This window comes from Pongo abelii, chromosome 4 (genome assembly GCF_028885655.2).
Source record: "Pongo abelii isolate AG06213 chromosome 4, NHGRI_mPonAbe1-v2.0_pri, whole genome shotgun sequence".
Taxonomy (NCBI): Eukaryota; Metazoa; Chordata; class Mammalia; order Primates; family Hominidae; genus Pongo; species Pongo abelii.
Window position 1 is genome coordinate 185,563,636 of NC_071989.2, and position 22,845 is coordinate 185,586,480.

The following is a 22,845-nucleotide window of genomic DNA, read 5'->3' on the forward strand; positions in this document are numbered from 1 at the left end:
AAAAGGTACTGACAGTCTGATTAAAACAAACATCAACACTGCTAAATTTTACCTCCTCAATCCTCTATGGAAAAAGTCAAGGTTCTTTTGGCACACATGAATTCACCAGCAGAGATACAGTACTGGGTTTTTCCAGGTGCGGTGGCTCACGCGTGTAATCCCAGCCCTTTGGGAGGCCAAGGCAGGCAGATCACCTGAGGTCAGGGGTTCCAGAACAGTCTGGCCAACATGGCGAAACCCCATCTATACTAAAAATATAAAAAGTAGTCGGGAGTGGTGGCAAGCACCTGTAATCCAAGCTACTCCAGGGGCTGAGGCAAGATAATCTCTTGAACCTGGGAGGTGGACATTGCAGTGAGTTGAGATCACACTGGGCAACAGAGCGAGACCTCCTGTTTAAAAAAAAAAACAAAACAAACAAAAAAACACACGCTGGGCGCAGTGGCTCACGCCTATAATCCCAGCACTTTGGGAGGCTGAGGCAGGCAGATCACCTGACGTTAGGAGTTCGAGACCAGCCTGACCGATATGATGAAACCCTGTCTCTACTAAAAATACAAAAATTAGCTGGGCATGGTGGCATGTGCCTGTAATCCCAGCTAGTCAGGAGGCTGAGACAGTAGAATCATTTGAACCCAGGAGGTGGAGGTTGCAGTGAGCCAAGATTGAGCCATTGCACTCCAGCCTGGGCAACAAAAGTGAAACTCCATCTCAAAAAAAAAACAAAACAAACAACAACAACAACAAAAACAACTTGTTTTACCAAAGAGAACACATTTCAAAACTTAAGTTTACCTATATGCACAGACAGTTTTGGAAAACTCAGGTCTCAGCTTAACTATGAAGCAGAAGAAAATTTCTAGGACAAGAGTTTTCATTAAAAACAACAACAACAACAACAACAAAAAACAAATCAACACGAAACCCCCAATCCTGCCTTGACATGCATTTCTGAATGATATCACACACATAAACCAGAGATATAAAAATGGCCGGCCAGGCACGGTGGCTCACACCTGTAATCCCAGCACTTTGGGAGGCCGAGGCAGGCAGATCACCTGAGGTCAGGAGTTCGAGACCAGCCTGACCAACATGGAGAAACTCTGTCTGTACTAAAAATACAAAATTAGCCAGGCATGGTGGCTCATGCCTGTAATCCCAGCTACTCAGGAGGCTGAGACAGGAGAATTGCTTGAACCCGGGAGGCAGAGGTTGCGGTGAGCCAAGATTGCACCATTGCACTCTAGCCCAGGCAACAAAAGCGAAACTCCATCTCAAAAAAAAAAAAAAAAAAAAAAAAAAAAAAAAAAAGGCCCAGGGGGGCCCCGCGCAGTGGGTGGCTCACGCCTGTAATGCCAGCACTTTGGGAGGCTGAGGTGGGTGGATCACGAGGTCAGGAGATCGAGACTGGGTGACAGAGCGAGAGCGAGACTCCGTCTCAAAAAAAAAAAAAAAAAAAGCCCAGGGGAAGACTACACTCCGGTTTTCTAATCAATAGGGGGAAGAGGACGTGCAGCAGAACACTTTCTCAAACTACATCTCCCATGAAATCCAAATATTTAATACCCTACCACACAACCACATTGTGTTCTATGGAGCCCTGGCATTGCCTGGCTGCTGAACTAGTTCGTTATGCCCCTCTTCTCTCCCAAATACAATGTTGGTAATCTCTCTGATAAAAGCTAGAGAGAGGCCATAAAGTGACATGGTGGATTGATTGCATTTGAAAATATCTGTTGCCAGCCGGGCACAGTGGCTCACGCCTGTAATCCCAGCACTTTGGGAGACCGAGGTGGGTGGATCACGAGGTCGGGAGATCGAGACCATCCTGGCTAACACGGTGAAACCCCATCTCTACTAAAAATACAAAAAAATTAGCCAGGCGTGGTGGCGGGCGCCTGTAGTCCCAGCTACTCAGGAGGCTGAAGCAGGAGAATGGCGTGAACCTGGGAGGCGGAGCTTGCAGTGAGCTTGCAGTGAGCCAAGATGGCGCCACTGCACTCCAGCCTGGGCAACACAGCGAGACTCTGCCTCCAAAAAAAAAAAAAAGAAAAAAGAAAATATCTATTGCCAATTAAACTGAGGTTTTACAATTAGACTGGTCCACATAAGAAATCCATACCTTTAGATGCAGAAACATTGGCTGGATTAGCAGCATGACAGGTTATACAGATGTGGAGGGAGCACCGGAAGCCCTTGTTCTGCATAACAGTGGGTGGGTACTTCTGGACACACTCTTCATGGTAAAACTTTCCACACAAGGGTAGAAGGCACCTTTTAACATCTTCCCCACTCTGCTTACATACAAAACAGGTATGGATTCCTGAGAAGCCAAAAGAAGATAAATTAGTAAGAATTCAAGAATCTACCAAATGCTAAACCATTAGGTGAAAAGTTCACAAGAAATTTTATAATGGACTGATCGGTTTGACATCATGTGAACCCACTGTAACAATCTTAGTATTATTAAAATGAACAATCTGATAATACATACTCCCTGACGTGATACAACAGAAAGTACATGCTGTCTACAGAAAATGCTTGCCGCTGGCACCCCCGCCAAAAAAAGAAAAAACCGAAATTAAACCTAATCAAGCCCCTGGACTAACTACAAGTTTACAGGAAATATGGATGACACAGGAACAAGTTAAGGGGATACCTCCAGGAGGCAACCAGCGAAATTTAAGTTGGGCTGGGAGAGGAGGCTCACGCCTACAATCCCAGCACTTCGGGAGGCTGAGGTGAGTGGCTGGCTTGATTCCAGGAGGTTGAGGCCAGCCCAGGCAATGTGGCGAAACTCCATCTCTACTAAACATACAAAAATTAGCTGGGCATGGTGGTGAATGCCCGTGGTCCCAGCTACTCAAGAGGCTGAGGCAGGAGGATTGCTTGAGCCTGGAAGGTGGAGGTTTACTGAGCTGAGATCACACCAGCGCACTCTAGCCTGGGTGATAAGAGTGAGACTGCCTCAAAAAAAGGGTGGGGGCAGTATTGTTACAGATAAGTAGAAACTGAAGAGATGTATAAAAAAGTTTACACTACAGGAAATCACCCGACATACAATGCTGGTAATCTCCCTAACAAAACCTACAGAGACGTTTTTGGCCTCTCTCTGGATCTAGCTCTTGATTCAAAACATAATAAAAAGACATCCCTGAGACAAATGAGAAAATTTGAAAATGAACCGGCTAGTAGATGACACAAAGAAGTTATTACATATTCTTGCTATACATTAGATGTTGTGTTAGAAACCTTTTGAAATATATGGAGAAAATGAGACAGAAGTTGAAAACTATTGAAATTAACTGAATATATGGAGATTCTTTACATTGTTCTACTCTGGTGTATGTCTTAAGATTTTTGTAATAAAAAGTCAAAAACCGCCCAGAAGTAGTGTTCTCAGCACTTGGGAGGCTAAGGCAATTGGATCACTGGAGGCCAGGAGTTCAAGCCTAGCCTGGGGAACACAGTGAGACACCATCTCTACTAGAAATACAAAACAATTAGCTGGGTGTGGTGGCAAGTGCCTATAATCCCAACTACTACAGGGGCTGAGGCACGAGAATCTCTTGAACCTGGGAGGTGGAGGTTGCAGTGAGCTGAGATCACACCACCATACTCCAGCCTGGGCCACAGGAGACTGTCTCAGAAAACAAAAAAACAAAAAAACAAAACAAAACAAAAACCACAGACCTCTATCTCTCTGTGAGATGCAGTACAACATAAGAAAAAGAGCCTAAGCTTGACAGGTAAACAGATCTCAACATGAATCCTCCTACAGGTAATCGCTGGAAATGGAAGCTCATTCAAATCATCCATTTTATCTATAAACACTGAGAACATCCAGCAAATAAACATTTTAAGAACAATATTTGAATATGTATTTGTAAACAGGGAAAACACTACCTGATGCTGAATAACTGGTAGCTTTTTTTTTTTAAGACTCAATCTCCCTCTCTCGCCCAGGATGGAGTGCAGTAGCATGGTGTCAGCTCACTGCAACCTCCACCTCCTGGGATCAAGCAATTCTCGTGCCTCAGCCTCCCAAGTATGTGGGATTACAGGCACCCACCACCATGCCTGGCTAATTTTTGTATTTTTAGTAGAGACAAGGTTTCACCACATTGGCCAGGCTGGTCTCAAACTTCTGACCTTAAAAAATCCGCCCACCTTAGCCTCCCAAAGTGCTGGGATTACAGGCGTGGTAGCTATTATTACACCTGAGCAATCTAAACAATGATGTGACCACCCTATTGCAGGAAAATAGGGTAAGCCAAGAGCACTAATAAATGACTCCCATTTCTTACACTGTACCAAAACTGGTAAAATGTCCTACTCTCAAAGATAATAGCTTTCCTAGGAAAAAGAGAAAAAACCCCACGAATTTAAAAAACCAAAAATTAAAAAATTCTATCTTCTCTATACCTCATGTCATATGCAAAACTTAATACAAAACACATCACAGACCTAATAGTGAAATGTAAAACTAAAAAATTCTATGAAGAAAACACAGAACTAAAAATTTTTGTGACACTGGTTGGACGTGGTGACTCACACCTGTAAACCCAGCCCTTTGGGAGTTTGGGAGGCCAAAGCAGGTGGATCATCTGAGGCCAGGAGTTTGAGAACAGCCTGGCCAACATGGTGAAACCTCGTCTCTACTAAAAATGCAAAAATTAGCTGGGCGTGGTGGTGCACGCCTGGTATCCTGGCTACTCGGGAGACTGAGGCACAAGAATCGCTTGAACCCAGGAGGTGGAGGTTGCAGTTAGCTGAGATCACGCCACTGCACTCCGGCCTGGGTGACAAAGTGAGACTGTCGCAGATTAAAAAGAAACAAAACAAAACAAAACAAAAAAAACTTTGTGACACTGGGTTAAGCAAAACTTCTTAGCTATGACAGCAAATCACAGTCCATAAAAAGAACAAATTGATAAACTGGATTTCATAAAAATTAAGAACTATTAGTCTTACAAACACATCACTAAGAAAATTAAAAAGTTGGCCAGGTGCAGTGGCTCATGCCCGTAATCCCAGCACTTTGGGAGGCCAAGGCAAGTGGACCACCTGAGGTCGGGAGTTCGAGACCAGCCTGACCAACAGGAGAAACCTCGTCTCTACTAAAAATCCAAAAATTAGCCGGGCGTTGTGGCGCATGCCTGTAATCCCAGCTACTTGGGAGGCTGAGGCAGGAGAATCGCTTGAACCCAGGAGGCGGAGGTTGCCAAGATTGCACCATTGCACTCGAGCCCGGGTGACAGTGCGAGACTCCATCTGAAAAACAAAAACAAAAACAAAAACAAAACCGAAAAAAGAAAATGTGGCCAGGAATTGTGTGTTACACCTATAATCCCAACACTCTCAGAGGCTGAATGAGGAGGACTGCTTGATCCCAGGACTTCAAAACCAGCCTGGTAATAATGTAATAAAATCCTGTCTCTACAAAAATATCTTAAAAAATTGGCCAGGCATGTGGCAAGCACCTGTAGTCCCAGCTACTAAGGAGGCTGAGCCAGAAGGATCGCTTGAGCCTGGGAGCTTGAGGCTGAAGTGAGCCAGAATCGTATCACTGTACTCCAGACTAGGCAACAGAGACCCCGTCTCAAGGAAAAAAAAAGAAAAATGGGAGGGGAAGGGAAGTGGCAGGGAGGGTACAAAGTGTCCAAAAACTTGAATGTTCTCAGCAGCTTTATTTATAATAACCAAAACGGGAAACAACTCAAATGTCTATCAACAGATAAATGGATCAACAACCAAGTAAATCCATACAACAAACTACTACTCAGCGATAAAAAGAAATGAACTATCAATACACACAACAACCTGACTGAAATAATGCTGAGTGATGATTTCACAGATGCATACATATATACATAAAAATTTATCAACTCATACCCCTGAAATATGCGCAATTTTTTGCACTTCAATTCTACCTTAATAGAGCTGTTTTACACACTCAAAATGATTTTTCTCTTGACCCTATAATATCCTCCCTTTAGGTACTGTCTTCCTTTCTGCTGAAGTCAAGTTTCTTCAAGAAGTTATGTATACGGCTATCCACTCACCCTTTAATCTAGTGTAATGAGACATCCTCTGGCAAAAATTGAAGCATTTTCTCACTGCCACATACAAAAGCCTCTCTTTACTCCAGAACCTCCTTAGTATCTTTGCTGCATCTGCCCCTACAGATAACACCTGACTCCTGTGGCTTCAGAGATATTGACTAGCTCCTCCTCTCCTGCCAGTAACTCGTTATAAGAGCACATACGCCCAGGTAGTGTCACTGACCATTATCGTACCCTAATGACAGTTTTTCTTTGGGAAGTATGATCCATATGTGCGGCTTCAATGACTTACAGGCATAAGATCTATACCTCAACCCTGATTTATTCACTGTTTACATGCTGTAACATCTACACATCATGCTAAGGAAAAAAAAAAAAGGAGAGAGAGCGGCGACAGAACACTTTCCAGCCTGGGCAACATAGTAAGACCCCCCCACAACAAAAAATAAAAAAAATTACCCACGCATGGTGGCAAGTGGCTGTAGTCCCAGCTACTTGGGAAGTTGAGTTGGGAGGATTGCTTGAGCCCAGGAGCTCAAGACTACAATGAGCTATGATCACGCCACTGCACTCAAACCTGGACAGCAAGACCTCATCTCTTATTTAAAAAAAAAAAAAAAAAAAAAAAAAAAAAAAAGAACACTTTACTTAGCACAGCTTTATGAAGTGCTTTACCAGCTGGTCTCAGCTGACTACTCCTATTTTCTAACCCAATCTAAGCATTATAACCCGCAAATAATCTTTTTACTTTTTTGGTAAATATTTTTATCGATGTATAATGTACACATCGTAAAGTACACACATCCTAAGAGTACAGTTGATGAAGTAAACATGCTCATGTAATCACTACGCAGATTAAGAAATATAAAATATTACCAGTAACCAAGAAGCCCTCTTAGTTACTGCCTATGCCTCTTAACTAAAATATCCCAAACTCTAAACACATTGGCCTGTATTCCATATTCCCCAAATGTTTTATACACTTTCATTATTAGACCTTCTGCCCTTCCCCTCCCGACATCAATTTCTCTTTTCTCTCTTAAAGCTAAACACAGATACCTTCCTCTATGGCATTAGCTCGTCTTTGCTTACATTACTCTCTAAATGTATCGCCAGCACAGTGCTTTTTGCACTGTATTATGCCACCCACTTATTACTCACTTGGTGGCTTTTCTGAAAGCAGTGACCCCACAGCACCATTTCTGTATCTGTAACAACTAGCCCAGTGTTGCCACAAAATAGTGTCTCCCTCCAATAAATGTCGTTCCTGAAAAACTTAAAATTCAAACTTTCTTCGGAGGAAGACCGTTCGATATCTACTTTACCTGTGCGACATTCATTGCAGATAAATTTTCCTCTTGGCATCTCAGTCAATCCAAGGCACTCCAGGTGGAAAGCCCCACAGCACTGAGCCTCACATAACAGCAGCTCACCCAATTTTTCACAATTCTGTTAAGAGAAAGAAAACATCTGTTTTTTCATGTTTGAGAATCAAGAGTAAAACCACTGTCGGTGGGTTAAAGTAAACAAAGGTTAAACGTGGCAGAAAATGAGGTGAGAAAGAGGCAAGGGCCCGTAGTTGTAGATTTTATTCTAGTTACAAAGGTGTACCACTGGAGAGCTTTAACAAAGGAAGGCTAAAATCAGGTATTCATTTTTAAAAAGACTGTTCTGACTGCTACATGGAAAACGAGTTCAAGAGTAGAAAGGTCAGAAAAGAGCATAGAGATAAACCAGAAAGCTACTGAATGGTTCAAGCAACAGACACTGGCTAGCTAGAGTTGGGTCATAAAGTTCCAAAAGAGCTCCCACCAAGGTCTAAACAGCCCTTTTGGGATATACCTACAACCATCCCAGAGAGAGATCACTTTTCTGAAATAATCTCAGCTAAGATAGGGCCTCACTTAAGACAGGGGCTTAGGAAATAACAATGGGCATCTGTCGCTATAAAACATTGTAAGATTTATGAATTTTTCTTTTCTTTGAGACGGAGTCTTGCTCTGTCGCCCAGGATGGAGTACAATGGCACAATCTTGGCTCACTGCCACCTCTGCCACCTGGGTTCAAGTGATTCTCCTGCCTCAGCCTCCCGAGTAGCTGGGATTACAGGCAAGCGCCACCATGCCCAGCTAATTTTTGTATTTCTAGTAGAGACGGGGTTTCACCACGTTGGCCAGGCTGGCCTCGAACTCCTGACCTCGTGATCCACCCACCTCAGCCTCCGAAAGTGCTGGGATTACAGGTGTGAGCCACCGCACCCAGCCCAAATATTTTTAAAGCCTTGTACTACTATGAAGAGCAAACAAGGGGAAAGGTGACTAAGTAAGTTTTAGCTTCAAGAACTCATATAAACAAAATAGGTCTTGATCACTTAAGAATCAAAGCTTAAATAAAAAACTAGGACAGCTTTAGGGAGAAAGGTTAGAGAGGTAGCCTGGAATTGATAGGGGAACTCAGGGACTTTATCAACCTATAGTCTGAGATATCCTCAAATGTCTGACTCCCCATTATCTACTATTCACACATAAAAATTGAAAAATAGCACTATATATTGTACTTTGCATATTCAGAGTGCCAATAACGTTTCTATATATAGTAAAACAAAACTGACCTTCAGCACTTAAATAGGAAAACGTTAATTACAATGTGAATTAGAAATAAAATTTTTGCATTAACTAAATGTTATAGACTAATTCTTCAACTGGGATAACCATGTAATTTATCTTTCACTTGAGAGTGAAAAGAAGTGCTATTAATAAATTATGACAGCACAAGGGACCTACACAAAGACTGATCCAGAAAAGCCAGGACCACAGGGTCACCTTCCCTTTAATCTTTTCATTAAATGATCTTTGTAAAATGTATTTACACTCTGACTTGTCTCACTAAGTAAATAATGGGCATAACTGTTTTTGAGGATTAAGACTGTTGTTTGGGATCTGGTCCAAGAATGTAATAGTGAAGATAATAGGCAAAGAAACTGGATTGAAATTATATTGGCCACAATAACATTTTCTGGTCTGAGTTTACTTTTTTAGAGATCTCAACTTATTTATCTATTACTATTTATTATTTGTGAGATAGGGTCTTACTCAGTCACCCAGGTGGGAGTGCAGTGGCATGACCATGGCTCACTAAAGCCTCTACCTCCCCAGCTTCAGGTGATCCAATGACCTCAGCCTCCCCAGCAGGGGAATTACAGGCACGCACTATCATGCCTGGCTAATTTTTGTATTTTTGGCAGAGACAGGGTTTTACCATGTTGCCTGGCTGGTCTCAAATTCCTGGGCTCAAATGATCCACCCACCTCAGCCTCACAAAGTGCTGAGATTAGTGCTCTGCTTGGCCTATGGTTTCAATTTAAAAAAGAAGAACTGGCCAGGCGCGGTGGCTCACGCCTGTAATCCCAGCACTTCGGGAGGCCGAGGAGGGCGGATCACGAGGCCAGGAGATCGAGACCATCCTGGCCAACACGGTGAAACCCCATCTCTACCAAAAAATACAAAAAATTAGCTGGACATGGTGGTGGGCGCCTGTAGTCCCAGTACTTGGGAGGCTGAGGCAGGAGAATGGTGTGAACCCAGGAGGCAGAGCTTGCAGTGAGCAGAGATCACGCCACTGCACTGCAGCCTGGCCGACAGAGCGAGACTTTGTCTCAAAAATAAATAAATAAATAAATTAATTAATTAATAAAAAAGAAAAACTAACATCCTCAAGTTTTTTGTTTACTTAAAAGACAAGTCTGTAATCTTGACCTGTTGGGCTACAGGTATGAGCCACTGCAGCTGGCTAATTTAAAAAAAAGACAAATTTTTTAAAAATAGAGACGGGATCTCGCTGTGTTGCCCAGGCTGGTCTAGAACTCCTGACCTCAAGCAATCCTGCTGCCTCAGCTTCCAAAAGCATTGTGATTTGTAGGTATGAGCCACTGCGCATTGCCTATCTTCAAGTTTTTATATACTAAATTTTAAGAATTACATAGGTAAATCAAGACCATTAAAAATATATATATTCAAATGGTCATTGACTCTACTCACAAAGACTTAAAGTCTCTAACAATAAAGTGGAATCCCCTATCTCACAGAGAGGCAATCCAACAAAATGGTTAAGACTCTAAACCAACCAAGTCCAACGGAGCTTAAAGGTTAGAAAAACGGAGAGGGAGACTCTAAATCCAGACTGCTGAAGTTTAAATCCAGGCTTCTCTCATGAATATAAGCAAGCTATTTATCCTCTCTGTAATTTAGTTTCCTCATCTGCAAAACGGGAATAATCACAGAACTCTACTTACGAGATTATTAGGATGACTAAATAATGTAATATTTATAAAGTGCTTGGAACAATACTTCATACATAGTAAATACTGTATAAATATTTATTAAATAAATAAAACAATATAGGTGGTAGGCTTTCTAAAGTCACCATATTAAAGGAAAAAAATCTCGAAGCTAAAATTACCCGTGAAAAGTTGCTTACAAACCCAAAGATTCTGACACCATGAGAAGTACTGGAGAATTATATCTGAATAAGCAACCAGAGATTCACATATTCCATCTCAGACTTGTTTCACGGCATATATTCCTTCATGGGCCTTAAGGGCAGGTGGTTCACCAACACTAAACTATTTCTCCAAGTATCTTTCTTTGTGGGGAGAAAAAAAGGGGTCAAATCCTTAAAGAAAGTGACTCTACTGGAATCATCCAAAAGCATTGTTATTCTACCAAGAAACCATCATAAATAGATGGAGTGGGTTTCCCTTTAAAGATGAACATGCGATGAAAACACAAGTGGGCAAACATTTCTCTACCTGACAAACATTCTCCTTGAGTGCAGCTCCTCCACCGCGTTCACCCTGCATTTTTTTAGAGGCAGGCATCCCAGGATCGTGTTCTACACCTTCCTCAACAGTCTCCTTGGGGCTTGCGGCCGTCCTGTGAGGCATTAGTTCTCCCTTGCAAAGAAAAAATAATGTCCCACATCTGTATTATTGATGTCTCTTCCATTTGACCCCCTCCCTCTGGGCTGCTATTTGTCTAGCCATTAAGCACTTACAGATGTTCAGCCAATCACTCAGGCGGACTGCATGCAATGTTAGTTCTAACCCTGCTGTGATTGGGCGGGTAGTGGGCGCCTCATGCCCTGCCACTAACTGCTCTGAGGCTGTTTGTTCCACTGGAACTTTCTGAGCTGTTCCATTTTAAGGTTTCACTAAGGGAGAGAAAACATTCTTAAGTTTATTTGATTACTTATTTGTCCTTCCAAGATCAGTGTTTCCTAAATAATGCCCCTCTTGGGCATTCTATTCAAATTATCCTGGAAAGAAACATTCTGCATCATAATGTGTGATGCTGACCTGACTTCTCTCTTTTAACCTGAGTTGGAAACCCGAAGATACTATCAATGATTGCACTAATGCTTTGCAAGTAAATGGTTTTAAATCTTTTGTTTCCTGAAGGCCGATATTCATAAAAATTGTCCTATGATTAAGTAGCTGATGGTCTCCAGAAATAAACAAGTAAATCTTCCCGCTAACCACAGCAGTCTCGATTTTTTTTTTTTTAAAATAGAGACAAGTTCTCACTGTATTTCACAGGTTGGTCTCAAAATCCTGTTCTCATATGATCCTCCCACCTCAGCCTCCCAAAGAGCTGAGTGGCATGAGCCACAACGCCCAGCTAGCAGTCTCAATTTTTTTCTTTTGAAACAGAGTCTCACTCTGTCACCCAGGCTGGAGGGCAGTGGCATGATTTCGGCTCACTAGAACCTCTGCCTCAAGGGTTCAAGTGATTCTTGTGCCTCTGCCTGATTAGCTGGAATTACAGGCACACGCCACCACACTCAGCTAATTTTTGTATTGTTAGTAGAGATGAGGTTTCCCCATGTTGGTGAGGCTGGTCTCGAACTCTCAACCTCAAGTTATCTTCCCGCCTCGGCCTCCCAAAGTGTTGGGATTACAGGCGTGAGCCACAGCACCTGGCCAGTCTCAACTTTTATAGGACAGTATCTAAGTTCCTTCAGATCATATGTTGACTTGATATTGTGCTCTATGGTCTTACAAGTTTACTTAACGATGAAACACTTATATACCTGATTGGACACCTACAGCATAGGATGTGATGATCTTTTAAAAAGACCATACTGACAGCTGCAATACATGCCTTGCCTTATTATTAGGATAAGGCTCTACTTTTCCTCCAAGATTCCTTATGGCCATCAGCCATTTCAGTAGAATAGTATCCTTAAGAAAACTCAAGGGAAAGAGGGATGTGGCCTCTGGTGTGAAAAGTAGCTTCTCTTTAGAAGGTGAAAAGATTAGGAACTGAGTAATACCTCTGAGCCTGGAATCTCTTTTGACGAGTCATCATTTTTCACTTTTTTACACTGCATCTTGGCTGCAGCATGTCTCTGTCGTTTTCGCTTCCTTGGTTTGTCAAATATCTTGGTAGTGCCTATGACAGGAAAATAGGTGTTATCTGCTGGCTAATAACACACATGTCCAAAATCTCTTATCCTATTATTAGAATAAAAACCAACCTTAAAACTCATTTAATTCTCCAGCTTTGTGGATTAGGAAAACGGGGGAAATAAGAATTGAGACTAACTCATGATGACATAACAAGAAGGGAAATGGCTACATATATGTAACTTCTCCCTCATATAGATTAAATAGTAAGTGTATAGGTTATTACAGAAATTTTAATTTATATGATTGAAATGACAAATCTTGTAGTTCCTCAAAGGAATTAAATCCTATAGATAAAGAAATGCATTTTACTAGTCATCAGAAGATACCATTCCCTAGACTTCCAGATTGGAGACAATAATATAAATCACTATATGATTTAAAGATTAAGGACCGGGCACCGTGGCTCAAGCCTGTAATCCCAGCACTTTGAGAGGCTGAGGCCGGCAGATCACATGAGGTCAGGAATTTGAGACCAGCCTGACCAACATAGTGAAACCCTGTCTCTACTAAAAATACAAAATTAGCCAGACATGGTGGTGCATGCCGGTAATCCCAGCTACTCAGGAGGTTGAGGCAGGAGAATCACTTGAAACCAGGAGGTAGAGGTTGCAGTGAGCCGAGATCACGCCACCGCCCTCCAGCCTGGGTAACAAGAGCGAAACTCCATCTCAAAAAATATAAAAAATAAAAAAAATAAAAGGATTAAGATGGAGAGTTGAGGCTGGGCACGGTGGCTCATGCCTGTAATCCCAGCACTTTGGGAGGCCAAGGTGGACAGATCACGAGGTCAGGAGATCGAGACCATCCTGGCCAACATGGTGAAAACCCCATCTCTACTAAAAATACAAAACAAATTAGCCAGGCGTGATGGAGTGCATCTGTAGTCCCAGCTACTCAGGAGGCTGAGGCAGGAGAATCGCTTGAACCCAGGAGGCAGAGGCTGCAGTGAGCCGAGATTGTGCTGCTGTACTCCAGCCTGGGCAACAGAGCCAGACTCCATCTCAAACCAAAAAAAAAAAAAAAAAGAAAGAAATTCTTCTAGTCCCTCCTGCACTTTCCGTTAAACACATTTCAACTGTGTTGTAGAAACATAAAGAGGAATCTAAGAGGTATTTCATAAAACATTTAGGATATTTATGCTAGTTAACAATATGAAAGCCGGAGTTTTGAAGACTGCCTCAGTGAGCTCTTTTTTGACTGCCTGATTGAGGTGGAGAAGCTCTGCCATCAAAACTGCTTGCAGCCTAACACTAAAAGAAGAGTTAATATGAGCACAATAGAAAGGTTCGAAATTCTCATAAGCTGGAACACTTATACAAAATTTATAATGGATAAAGTCCATGTTGTAGGTTTTATTTTAAAAACAAAATATCAAAATACAGGAAAAGAGCTGTTGTTATTATTATTACTACTATTATTTTAAAAGACATGGTCTCTCATTGTTGCCCAGGCTACAGTGCCTGGTGTGAGCAACAGCTCTGTAGCCTCAACCTCTCGGGTTCAAGGGATCGTTCCATGTCAGCTTAACAAGTAGCTGTGACTACATAAATACACCACCATGCCTAGCTAATTTTTTTAAACTGTAGATGGAGACAGGGTCTCACTAAGTGCCGAGCCTGGTCTGGATGGAATACCTGGCCTCAACTGATCCTCTTATCTTGGCCTCCAAAGTGCTGAAACTGCAGTTGTGGGCCACCATGAACGGCCTGATATTATTTTGAAAGCAGCTTACTTTTAAATCTTACAAGCAAATTGACCAACCTATGGGATTACAATTGCCACATGGCTAAAATAAGCTAACATGTTGCTAGATTTACTTGTTAGAAAATTTAATAATCGTAGGCCACATTAAATATAATCTTCCCATGATACTCTTTGCTAGCAGACCACATCTGTTGCAGTGTGCTCAAATCTGGAATAATATTTCAAAAATGACACTAATCAATAAATTGCATTGGCAGACAAATGAAGAGTGGAAGACAGAAGTGACATGGAGGAAACCTGGGGTGGATAAGAAGACAGGAGTATGACCATGAAATTGGTCAGGTGTGGATTTAGTTCCCTGGCCTTGCTACCTTGTTCATCTTCACATTTCTTCTATAAAACAGGAATATTATAGATAATAACCTAACTCTCTGTAATGCTTTAGAGAGATTACAGGTAGCATTCCTACTAAAAGTCCTGGCAGAGTAGATATTCACTTTATCAATATTTTTTCTTTTTCAGGAAGCAGATTTTGGGCAAACCAGTTTTAAAACTTGTACCTCACTGGTCGGACTTACACATGTAACAATTTTTGTGGTTAACAGACAAAGGGCTTCAAACTTACTACTGCATTACATTTTTTAAATCTCAAAAATACTCACCTCCACCAAAATCTTTTGAATAAGATGTGGCACAAGATTCAGTTATGCCATTCTCCAGGTGACCAGCTTCATAGCACTACAAATAAGTGAAAACAACACCATTTACAGAGGAATGAAAAAATAAACCCTTTACTTTATATGCCAAAGTCTGAATTGTCAGCTGCCATGGATATTGAATTTGGACTTGTTTTAGCAATTAAAGAAATCAACATGACCACAGTAAAGGGTTGAACAGAAACTTCAGGGGGAAAGGAATCAGATTTTAAAATGCTCCAACAGATAGGGCATGATGGCTCACACCTGTAATCCTAGCACGTTAGGAGGCTGAGGCCGGTGGATCACCTGAGGTTGAGAGTTAAAGACCAGCCTGACCAACATGGAGAAACCCCATCACTACTAAAAATACAAAATTAGTCGGGTGTGGTGGCACATGCCTGTAATCCCAGCTACTCAGGAGGCTGAGGCAGGAGAATTGCTTGAACTCAGGAGGTGGAGGTTGCAGTGAGCCAAGATCGCACCACTGCACTCCAGTCTAGGCAACAAAAGAGAGACTCCATCTTAAAAAAAACAAAACGAAACAAAAACAATGCTCCAACAGACCTGTGAACACCACCTACTCCTTAAGAAAAAATAAAGACTTGCCAGAGATTTCCAACATATAGACTAGATACACAATGCTTTCTGTGACTGAAATGGAGAAAGAGAAGGGGTATGTACCCAGAGATCCACAGGGTCAATTTTATTGCACTCCACCCTGTACTTAAAATCCATCTTCCTGGCCGGGTGCAGTGGCTCATGCCTGTAATCTCAGCACTTTGGGAGGCTGAGGGGGGCAGATCACCTGAGGTCACGAATTTGAATCCAGCCTGGCCAACCATGGCCAATATGGTGAAACCCCGTTTCTACTAAAAATACAAAAATTAGCTAGGTGCAGTGGTGCACGACTGTAATCCCAGCTACTCGGGAGGCTGAAGCAGGAGGACTGTTTGAACCCAGGAGGCAGAGGTTGCACTGCACTACAGCCCGGGAGACAGAGCAAGTCTCAAAAAAAAAAAAAAGAAAGAAAGAAAGAAAGAAAAATAATCTATCTTCCTACAATTGTATTCACAGCTATTAGATTTGACAGAGACCTGTTTACTTGATGAACTGTAAATTAAACAGTTCTGAAATACTGAATGACATTCCAACTTAAAATGACTTCAGATTAATCCAAATTAAAGCAACATTAAAACTCAAAACAAATACATCAGGATTCTAATCAAGAGCCAAACATTTTATTCACCTCACCCACTAGTAATATACTTGTATGAATTAGTTCCATCCCAAGCAAATGTCTTTTCCTACAAGAATGATAATATTCTTCATCATAACTGTAAAACAACATTTAGTGGTCACAAAAAGTTAGTATAGTAAAGGCCATTCTGGCTGGGCGCGGTGGTTCACACCTGTAATCCCAGCACTTTGGGGGGCCGAGGCAGGCGGATCACCTGAGGTCGGGAGTTTGAGACCAGCCCGACTACCATGGAGAAACCCTGCCTCTACTAAAAATACAAAAAATTAGCCAGGCATGGTGGCACATCCCTGTAATCCCAGCTACTTCGGAGGCTGGGGTAGGAGAATCGCTTGAACCTGGGAGGTGGAGGTTGTGGTGGGCCGAGATTGTGCCATTGCACTCCAGCCTGGACAACAAAAGCAAAACTCTGTCTCAAATAAATAAATAAATAAATAAATAAATAAATAAAGGTCATTTTTGCTGTAGAGTTCCTAATGTTTGGGACTACAACAAGATAAAATACAGCTGTGAATTTCTGAATGCTCATTTTATCATATTAATAAATCATAAGACTGCAATTCTCCTTATGTTCACTATATATCAGAAGTCTATGTCAAGTAAAATGAATGGGCAAATGTTAGGTATCCAATTCAACAAAATGAGACTCCTAGACAAATCCGCAAAATACATTTCTGTAATTTTTTTTAAAATAGCAATCATTTAGATAACAAATTAGTTCATTGTTTAACAGTTACCCAAAAGCTGTGGAACAAAATAATTACAATGCTCCCCAGACTACAGTCAGAGAATAATGCAGGAAATATTCTCATTTCTATTATGATCAATTTTATACCTTAAAATAAAAATTAACGGCACATACACACACGCACACACACAACAATTATACCATAAGAATAAAAATCAAACTGTTCTGTTTAGAATGAAAAAGACCAAAGAACTTCTTAGAGGATGTGACTAAGATGCCAGTAACTTACTTTGTATATATAGTCTAGTGTGGATATACATTCAGCCAGAGTACCCTTAAAGCACTACCAGAACAGATCAATCTCTCATTCTGTTGGACATACTGATTAATCCACCTGCAGACACGGTGGTGGTGTGCCTGGTAAACTAAAATGGAACTGAATCATGGCTTTAGCCTTATGACAAAATATACCTCAGAGTGACCAGGACTTCAACAATGAAGTAGGCCAGGTCAGATGGCAGGACAGACTCCCAAACAGACAAGAGGACACTTTTCTCCAGAGTTTGGTGCTAGCCATAACCAATAATTCTGATTTTCTCTTGCTCTGATCCCAAATTTAACGGCAACCCCCTCTCCCCAAAAGTAAAAATTCAACAGTGACAAAGAGTTATTAAGTATAATTAATACTTAAAAGAGACTGGGAATCTGAGAGAGGGTGAGGATAAATATCAGGGAGTTTTTTTTTTTTTTTGAGAGAGACAGAGTCTCGCTCTGTTGCCTAGGCTGGAGTGCAATGGCATGGCCTCGACTCACTGCAACCTCTGCCTCCCAGGTTCCAGCAATTCTCCTGTCTCAGCCTCCTGAGTAGCTGGGATTACGCGCAGGTACCACGACACCCAGCTTTTTTTTTTTTTTTTTTTTTAGTAGTAGTAGAGACGGGGTTTCACCATGTTGGCCAGGCTGGTCTCCAACTCCTGACCGCAAGTGATCTGCCCACCTCGGCCTCCTAAAGTGCTGGGATTACAGGTGTGAGCCACCGGGCCCAGCCAATATCAGGGATTTTTTGGTAAATGGTGCTAAAACAACCGGACATCAATATGGGGGAGAACAAAACTCCAACTCAAAAATTCAAGATGGAACAAAGATCTATATGTGAAACCAGAACCAAAAAGCTCCTAAAAGAAAACACAGGGAGAACATCTTTGTGTCCATGGGATACACAAAAATTTCATTTATTGATTGAGACAGGGTCTTGCTCTGTCACCCAGGGTGGAGTGCAATAGCTCACTGCAGCCTTGACCTCCAGGGCTCAAGACATCCTACCACTTCAGCCTTCTGAGTAGCTGGGACCAGACACGCAACACCACACCCGTTTTCTGGGGTTTTTTGGGGATTGTTTTTTGTTTTGTGGAGACAAGGTCTCCTTTATTGCCCAGGCTGGTCTCAAGCTCCTGAGCTTAAGCAATCCTACTGCCTCAGGTTCTCTAAGTCCTGGGATTACAGACTTGAGCCATCACACTAGATTTTTTTTTTTTTGAGATGGAGTCTCGCCCTGTCACCCAGGCTGGAGTGCAGTGGCACAATCTCGGCTCACTGCAAGCTCCGCCTCCCGGGTTCACACCATTCTCCTGCCTCAGCCTCCCGAGTAGCTGGGACTACAGGCGCCCGCCACCACGCCCGGCTAATTTTTTGTATTTTTAGTAGAAAGGGGGTTTCTCCACGTTAGCCAGGATGGTCTCGATCTCCTGACCTCGTGATCCGCCCGCCTCAGCCTCCCAAAATGCTGGGATTACAGGCATGAGCCACTGCACCCGGCCGCCATCACACTAGATTTCTTGAATAAAACACAAAAAGTATTCATCACATAAAAAAAAAATTGATACCCGGTCTCTACCAAAAAAAGACAAAAAATTAACTGGGGAGCCTGGGAGGCAGAGATTACAGTGAGCCAAAATTATGCCGCTGCACTCCAGCCTGGGTGACAGAATCAGACCCTGTCTCAAAAAAACAAAACAAAAGGGCTATGACGACACGGCAATAGGAGAGTAGACTAGTGATGTTTGAGATAGTAGTTTAGTAGAAAACAGGTAAGAGGATTTGAACCCAGAAAAGAAATTATAAGAAACACAAACTTAATCTTCTTCAAAGCATTTAAAAATTTTTTTCACTTGGAAAGGAAACTTGAAACCAGTTAATACACATACATGGTCACACAACTGCAAAACAGCCTTTCATGTAGGAAATCTCAGATAATGTATGCCTGCTGACACACACACTAATTTCTATATGTATGTACATCAATGTTATAACTGCTACTCAAAATGTAATTTTTAAAATTTCTCATTTCCTGAGTTTATTTTAGAACTTACAAAAATAACATACCTTTTTAGAAAGGCCAAGGTCCCCCTTCTTGGGCATAAATCCAGGGTCTAAATCATTGGATTCAAGAAGTTTCTTAGTTGGTTTTCTTTGACGTTTACTTTCATAATTTCCTGAAATGCATGTATCTTTACATTAGATGATTTAGAAACTGGGCACAAGTTAATTTTTAAAAAATCTGTATACCATACAAAATGAATCTCAATGTTTTTGATGTTTTCCCCGTCATCTTATGGGAAGAGACAGGATGGTAATTTGCTTATTATAAAATATTAGTAAACAAAACAAGTAAATAGTTCTCAATGCAAGCACAAACTAATATGAGGGATGTGTGTGTGGTGACTTTAAATCACAAAATAAGGGAGAAATCAGAAGGACAGAACTGTCTTTATAACAACTGATTGTTGGTGAGGACAAAATAAGGAGAAGTGGAGTGAAATAGAACTTGGATAATGGTCATAAATGGACAAAGATTATAGTTTCTGCTCTGCCCCTAAGTAAATAAAATTCAATAGGTAAAAGATAATTCATAGGATCACTCAAGAATTATATAAAAGAGCTGACTTAATAGAGTTTTGGCACGTAGTAGGTACTGAAATAATAACTATCTTTACTATTCTTTCAAAAATCTTTTTTATTATACCCAACTAGTTTAAGCACAATTGGAATCGTTTCTTTGAGGAATAACATCAAAAGCTACTGTTGATAATGTAAAAAAGTTATATCCAAAATTTAAAGAGATACAGAAAAGAGGATTCTTCCCATTCCTTGACTGAGTATAATACTCAATAGTTACAAGGTGAATTAGAGACAATATGTTTAGATCCAACTCTCCCCAGGTGACATATAAAGAATGATCAAGTGAGAAGTAACTGGTAATTAACTTCGGATGAACTGGTAATTACTATGTTGTCAGGTATATAACATTATACATTAATACATTATGATCTCCATTTTATAGATGAGGAAACAAGTTCAGAGATTAAACAACTTCCCAAGTAACACAAGGATTGGTGGAGCCAGCACTTGAAGCACAGTGCTTATTCCACTAATGTGCAGTGCTCCTCTTGAAGCCCTGTTATCCTGGTTGTTAATTTACACAGTGGCTGATCAACAATCATGAAGAGCAACAGTGGAGCAAGGAGCATAGTTATTAAAAATACATCTTCTTGATAGTGTGCCACAGTTCATGGTTAGTAACTATATCTAATTAGCCATCATTTTAAGTATTTCCCAGGACAAAAGGGGGTAGTTTATTGTATATAGATACAATGTTAGCTTTATATCAAAACATACTAAAATCTCCTGCTTCCTCTAATCATATCTGCTCAAATACTGAGACCCCAACCCCACCTTACCTGGCGTTTTAACTAGCAATTCCTCAGACTCAAGGGCAGGCCGTGGAGAGACTTCCGGAGCCACAGGCACAGACAAGGTCAGCTGCGGCAACTCAGCATGTCCACCTCCAAGTTCTGACTGAGCCAAGGGGCCCTCCAAAAATGGAGCCTCCCTTTCAAGAACTGGAGGCTCTTCTTTGGTTGAAATCAAAGAATTCTCGTCCACCTGCTTGTTCTGAGCACTAGATCGACCTCGGGCTAGAAGGCTTTCCTCTTCACAGCGGGAACTTACCTAAGAACAAAAAATAAAAATAGAGTCCACAGGCGAAAATTGTTCTAATTTAAGTGTCAAAAAGAATAACGCACTTTAAAAGGAATGAAATTCTGACACAGGCTACAAAAAGTGGATGAACCTTGAAGACATTATGTATGCTAAGGGAAATTACTTAGACACAAAGAACAAATATCATATGATTTCAAGTATATGAGGTATCTAGAATAAGAAAATTCTTGAGACAGAAAATAGAATGGCAATTGCCAGGGGCTGAGCAGAAAAGGGAGTTATTGGTTAATGGGTATGACTTTTAGTTTGGAAAGATGAAAAAAATTATCGAGATGGATGCTGGAGATGGTTGCACAACAATGTAACTGTGCTTCATGCTACTGAACTGTACGCTTAAAAATGGATAAAATAGGCTAGGCGCAGTGGCTCACGCCTGTAATCCCAGAACTTTGGGAGGCCAAGGCGGGCAGATCACGAGGTCAGGAGATAGAGACCATCCTGGCTAACATGGTGAAACTCTGTCTCTACCTAAAAATGCAAAAAATTAGCCAGGTGTAGTGGCAGGCACCTGTAGTCCCAGCTACTCGGGAGGCTGAGGCAGGAGAATGCTGTGAACAGGGGAGGCAGAGCTTGCAGTGAGCTGAGATCACACCACTGCACTCCAGCCTGGGCAACAGAGTGAGACTCCGTCTCAAAAAAAAAAAAAAAAAAAAAAATGGATAACATAATAAAATTTATGTTATATATATATATTTTTAACCAAAATTAAATGAAGTTGACTGAGATACACTGAAGCTATAATATTGATAAGTCCACAACAATAATTCAAAAGCAGGGGAAAAAGACTGCTCTAACGTCTCCAATTAAAACAACTACTAATGAACTCCTTAATGTTACAATTGGTAATTAATGGGAAAGAAAGAAGCACTTATTCTGCCTTTCAAGTATTTCAGGACAATAACAGAGTCCAATTAATGAAAGAGACTATCAGTTAATAAAAATAGAGAAAAGAAAATCTGAAAGTCTTCATTTTGTAACCTCTAATAAAATTATTGATGTAGGTAAAGATCTTCAACTGGGGTTTTCAAAAAACCATCAGGGAAGCTGGGCATGGTGGCCCACACCTGTAATCCCAACACTCTGGGAGGCTGAGGCAGAAGATCACTGGAGCCCAGGAATTCGAGACCAGCCAGGGCAACATAGTGGAACACCGCCTCTACAAAAAAAATGTTGTTAAAAATTAGCCAGGTGTGGTAGTGTGCACCTGTGGTCCCAACTACTCAGGAGGCTGAGACGGAAAGACTGCTTAAACCCAGGAGGTCAAGGCTGCAGTGAACCGTGTTCACGCATCTCTGCACTCCAGCTTGGGCAAGACATTGTCTCAATTTAAAAAAAGAAAGAACAAACTGTCAGGGAATGGCTGATGGGAATAAAACATTCCTTTTTTTTTTAACCCTCTAATGTACAATATATTCCACATTATCATCTCTGATATAGTCTAGCTAAAAATGTTCAGCTTCAATCTATCAAACTGATAGGTTCTATCTTCCACTTAACAGAGAACAGGAGATAGAGAAAACAATCTAAGTGACATCTATGAGGAAGCAATTATACAAATACAGAAAGTAGATAACTTTATATGTCACTCTCTTATAGACATGATCATGATCATGAAAAAAGGGATTGTTCTGAATTCAAAGTGATTTGAGAACCTTAACAATCAGTTACAATGAGCAGTCCTAGATTGAGTCCTGGTATGAATAATCCAAAGGTAAAGGTTAGGGGATAATTGGTGAAATTTGAAAGACAGTTGATGTCAGATAAACAGATCTTATATAAGATGTAAATATGTTAAATTGATTATAAAGGAAAATGTTCCATTTTTTAACTACATATTAAACTATGTAGGGGTAGAATGTCAAGATGTCTCTACTCTAAAATATTTCATTTAAAAAAAACTGAGTTAAAAA

At 41.1% G+C, this 22,845-nt stretch overlaps 1 protein-coding gene across 14 annotated transcripts in view; it reads right to left on the reverse strand.

Moving 5' to 3' along the window:
- The window catches only part of NSD1 (nuclear receptor binding SET domain protein 1), a 170,602-nt gene that overhangs the window by 42,865 nt on the left and 104,892 nt on the right, over window positions 1–22,845 (reverse strand). For all 14 annotated transcript variants that reach the window (XM_054556277.1, XM_024247156.2, XM_054556272.2 and 11 more), the window contains 7 exons: window positions 20,614–20,884; window positions 19,259–19,368; window positions 14,898–14,973; window positions 12,396–12,514; window positions 10,873–11,016; window positions 7,391–7,514; window positions 2,123–2,323 (listed from right to left, as the gene is read on the reverse strand). In XM_054556277.1, the coding sequence (XP_054412252.1) occupies window positions 2,123–2,323; window positions 7,391–7,514; window positions 10,873–11,016; window positions 12,396–12,514; window positions 14,898–14,973; window positions 19,259–19,368; window positions 20,614–20,884 (1,045 nt within the window). The remainder of the gene's footprint in view (window positions 1–2,122; window positions 2,324–7,390; window positions 7,515–10,872; window positions 11,017–12,395; window positions 12,515–14,897; window positions 14,974–19,258; window positions 19,369–20,613; window positions 20,885–22,845) is intronic.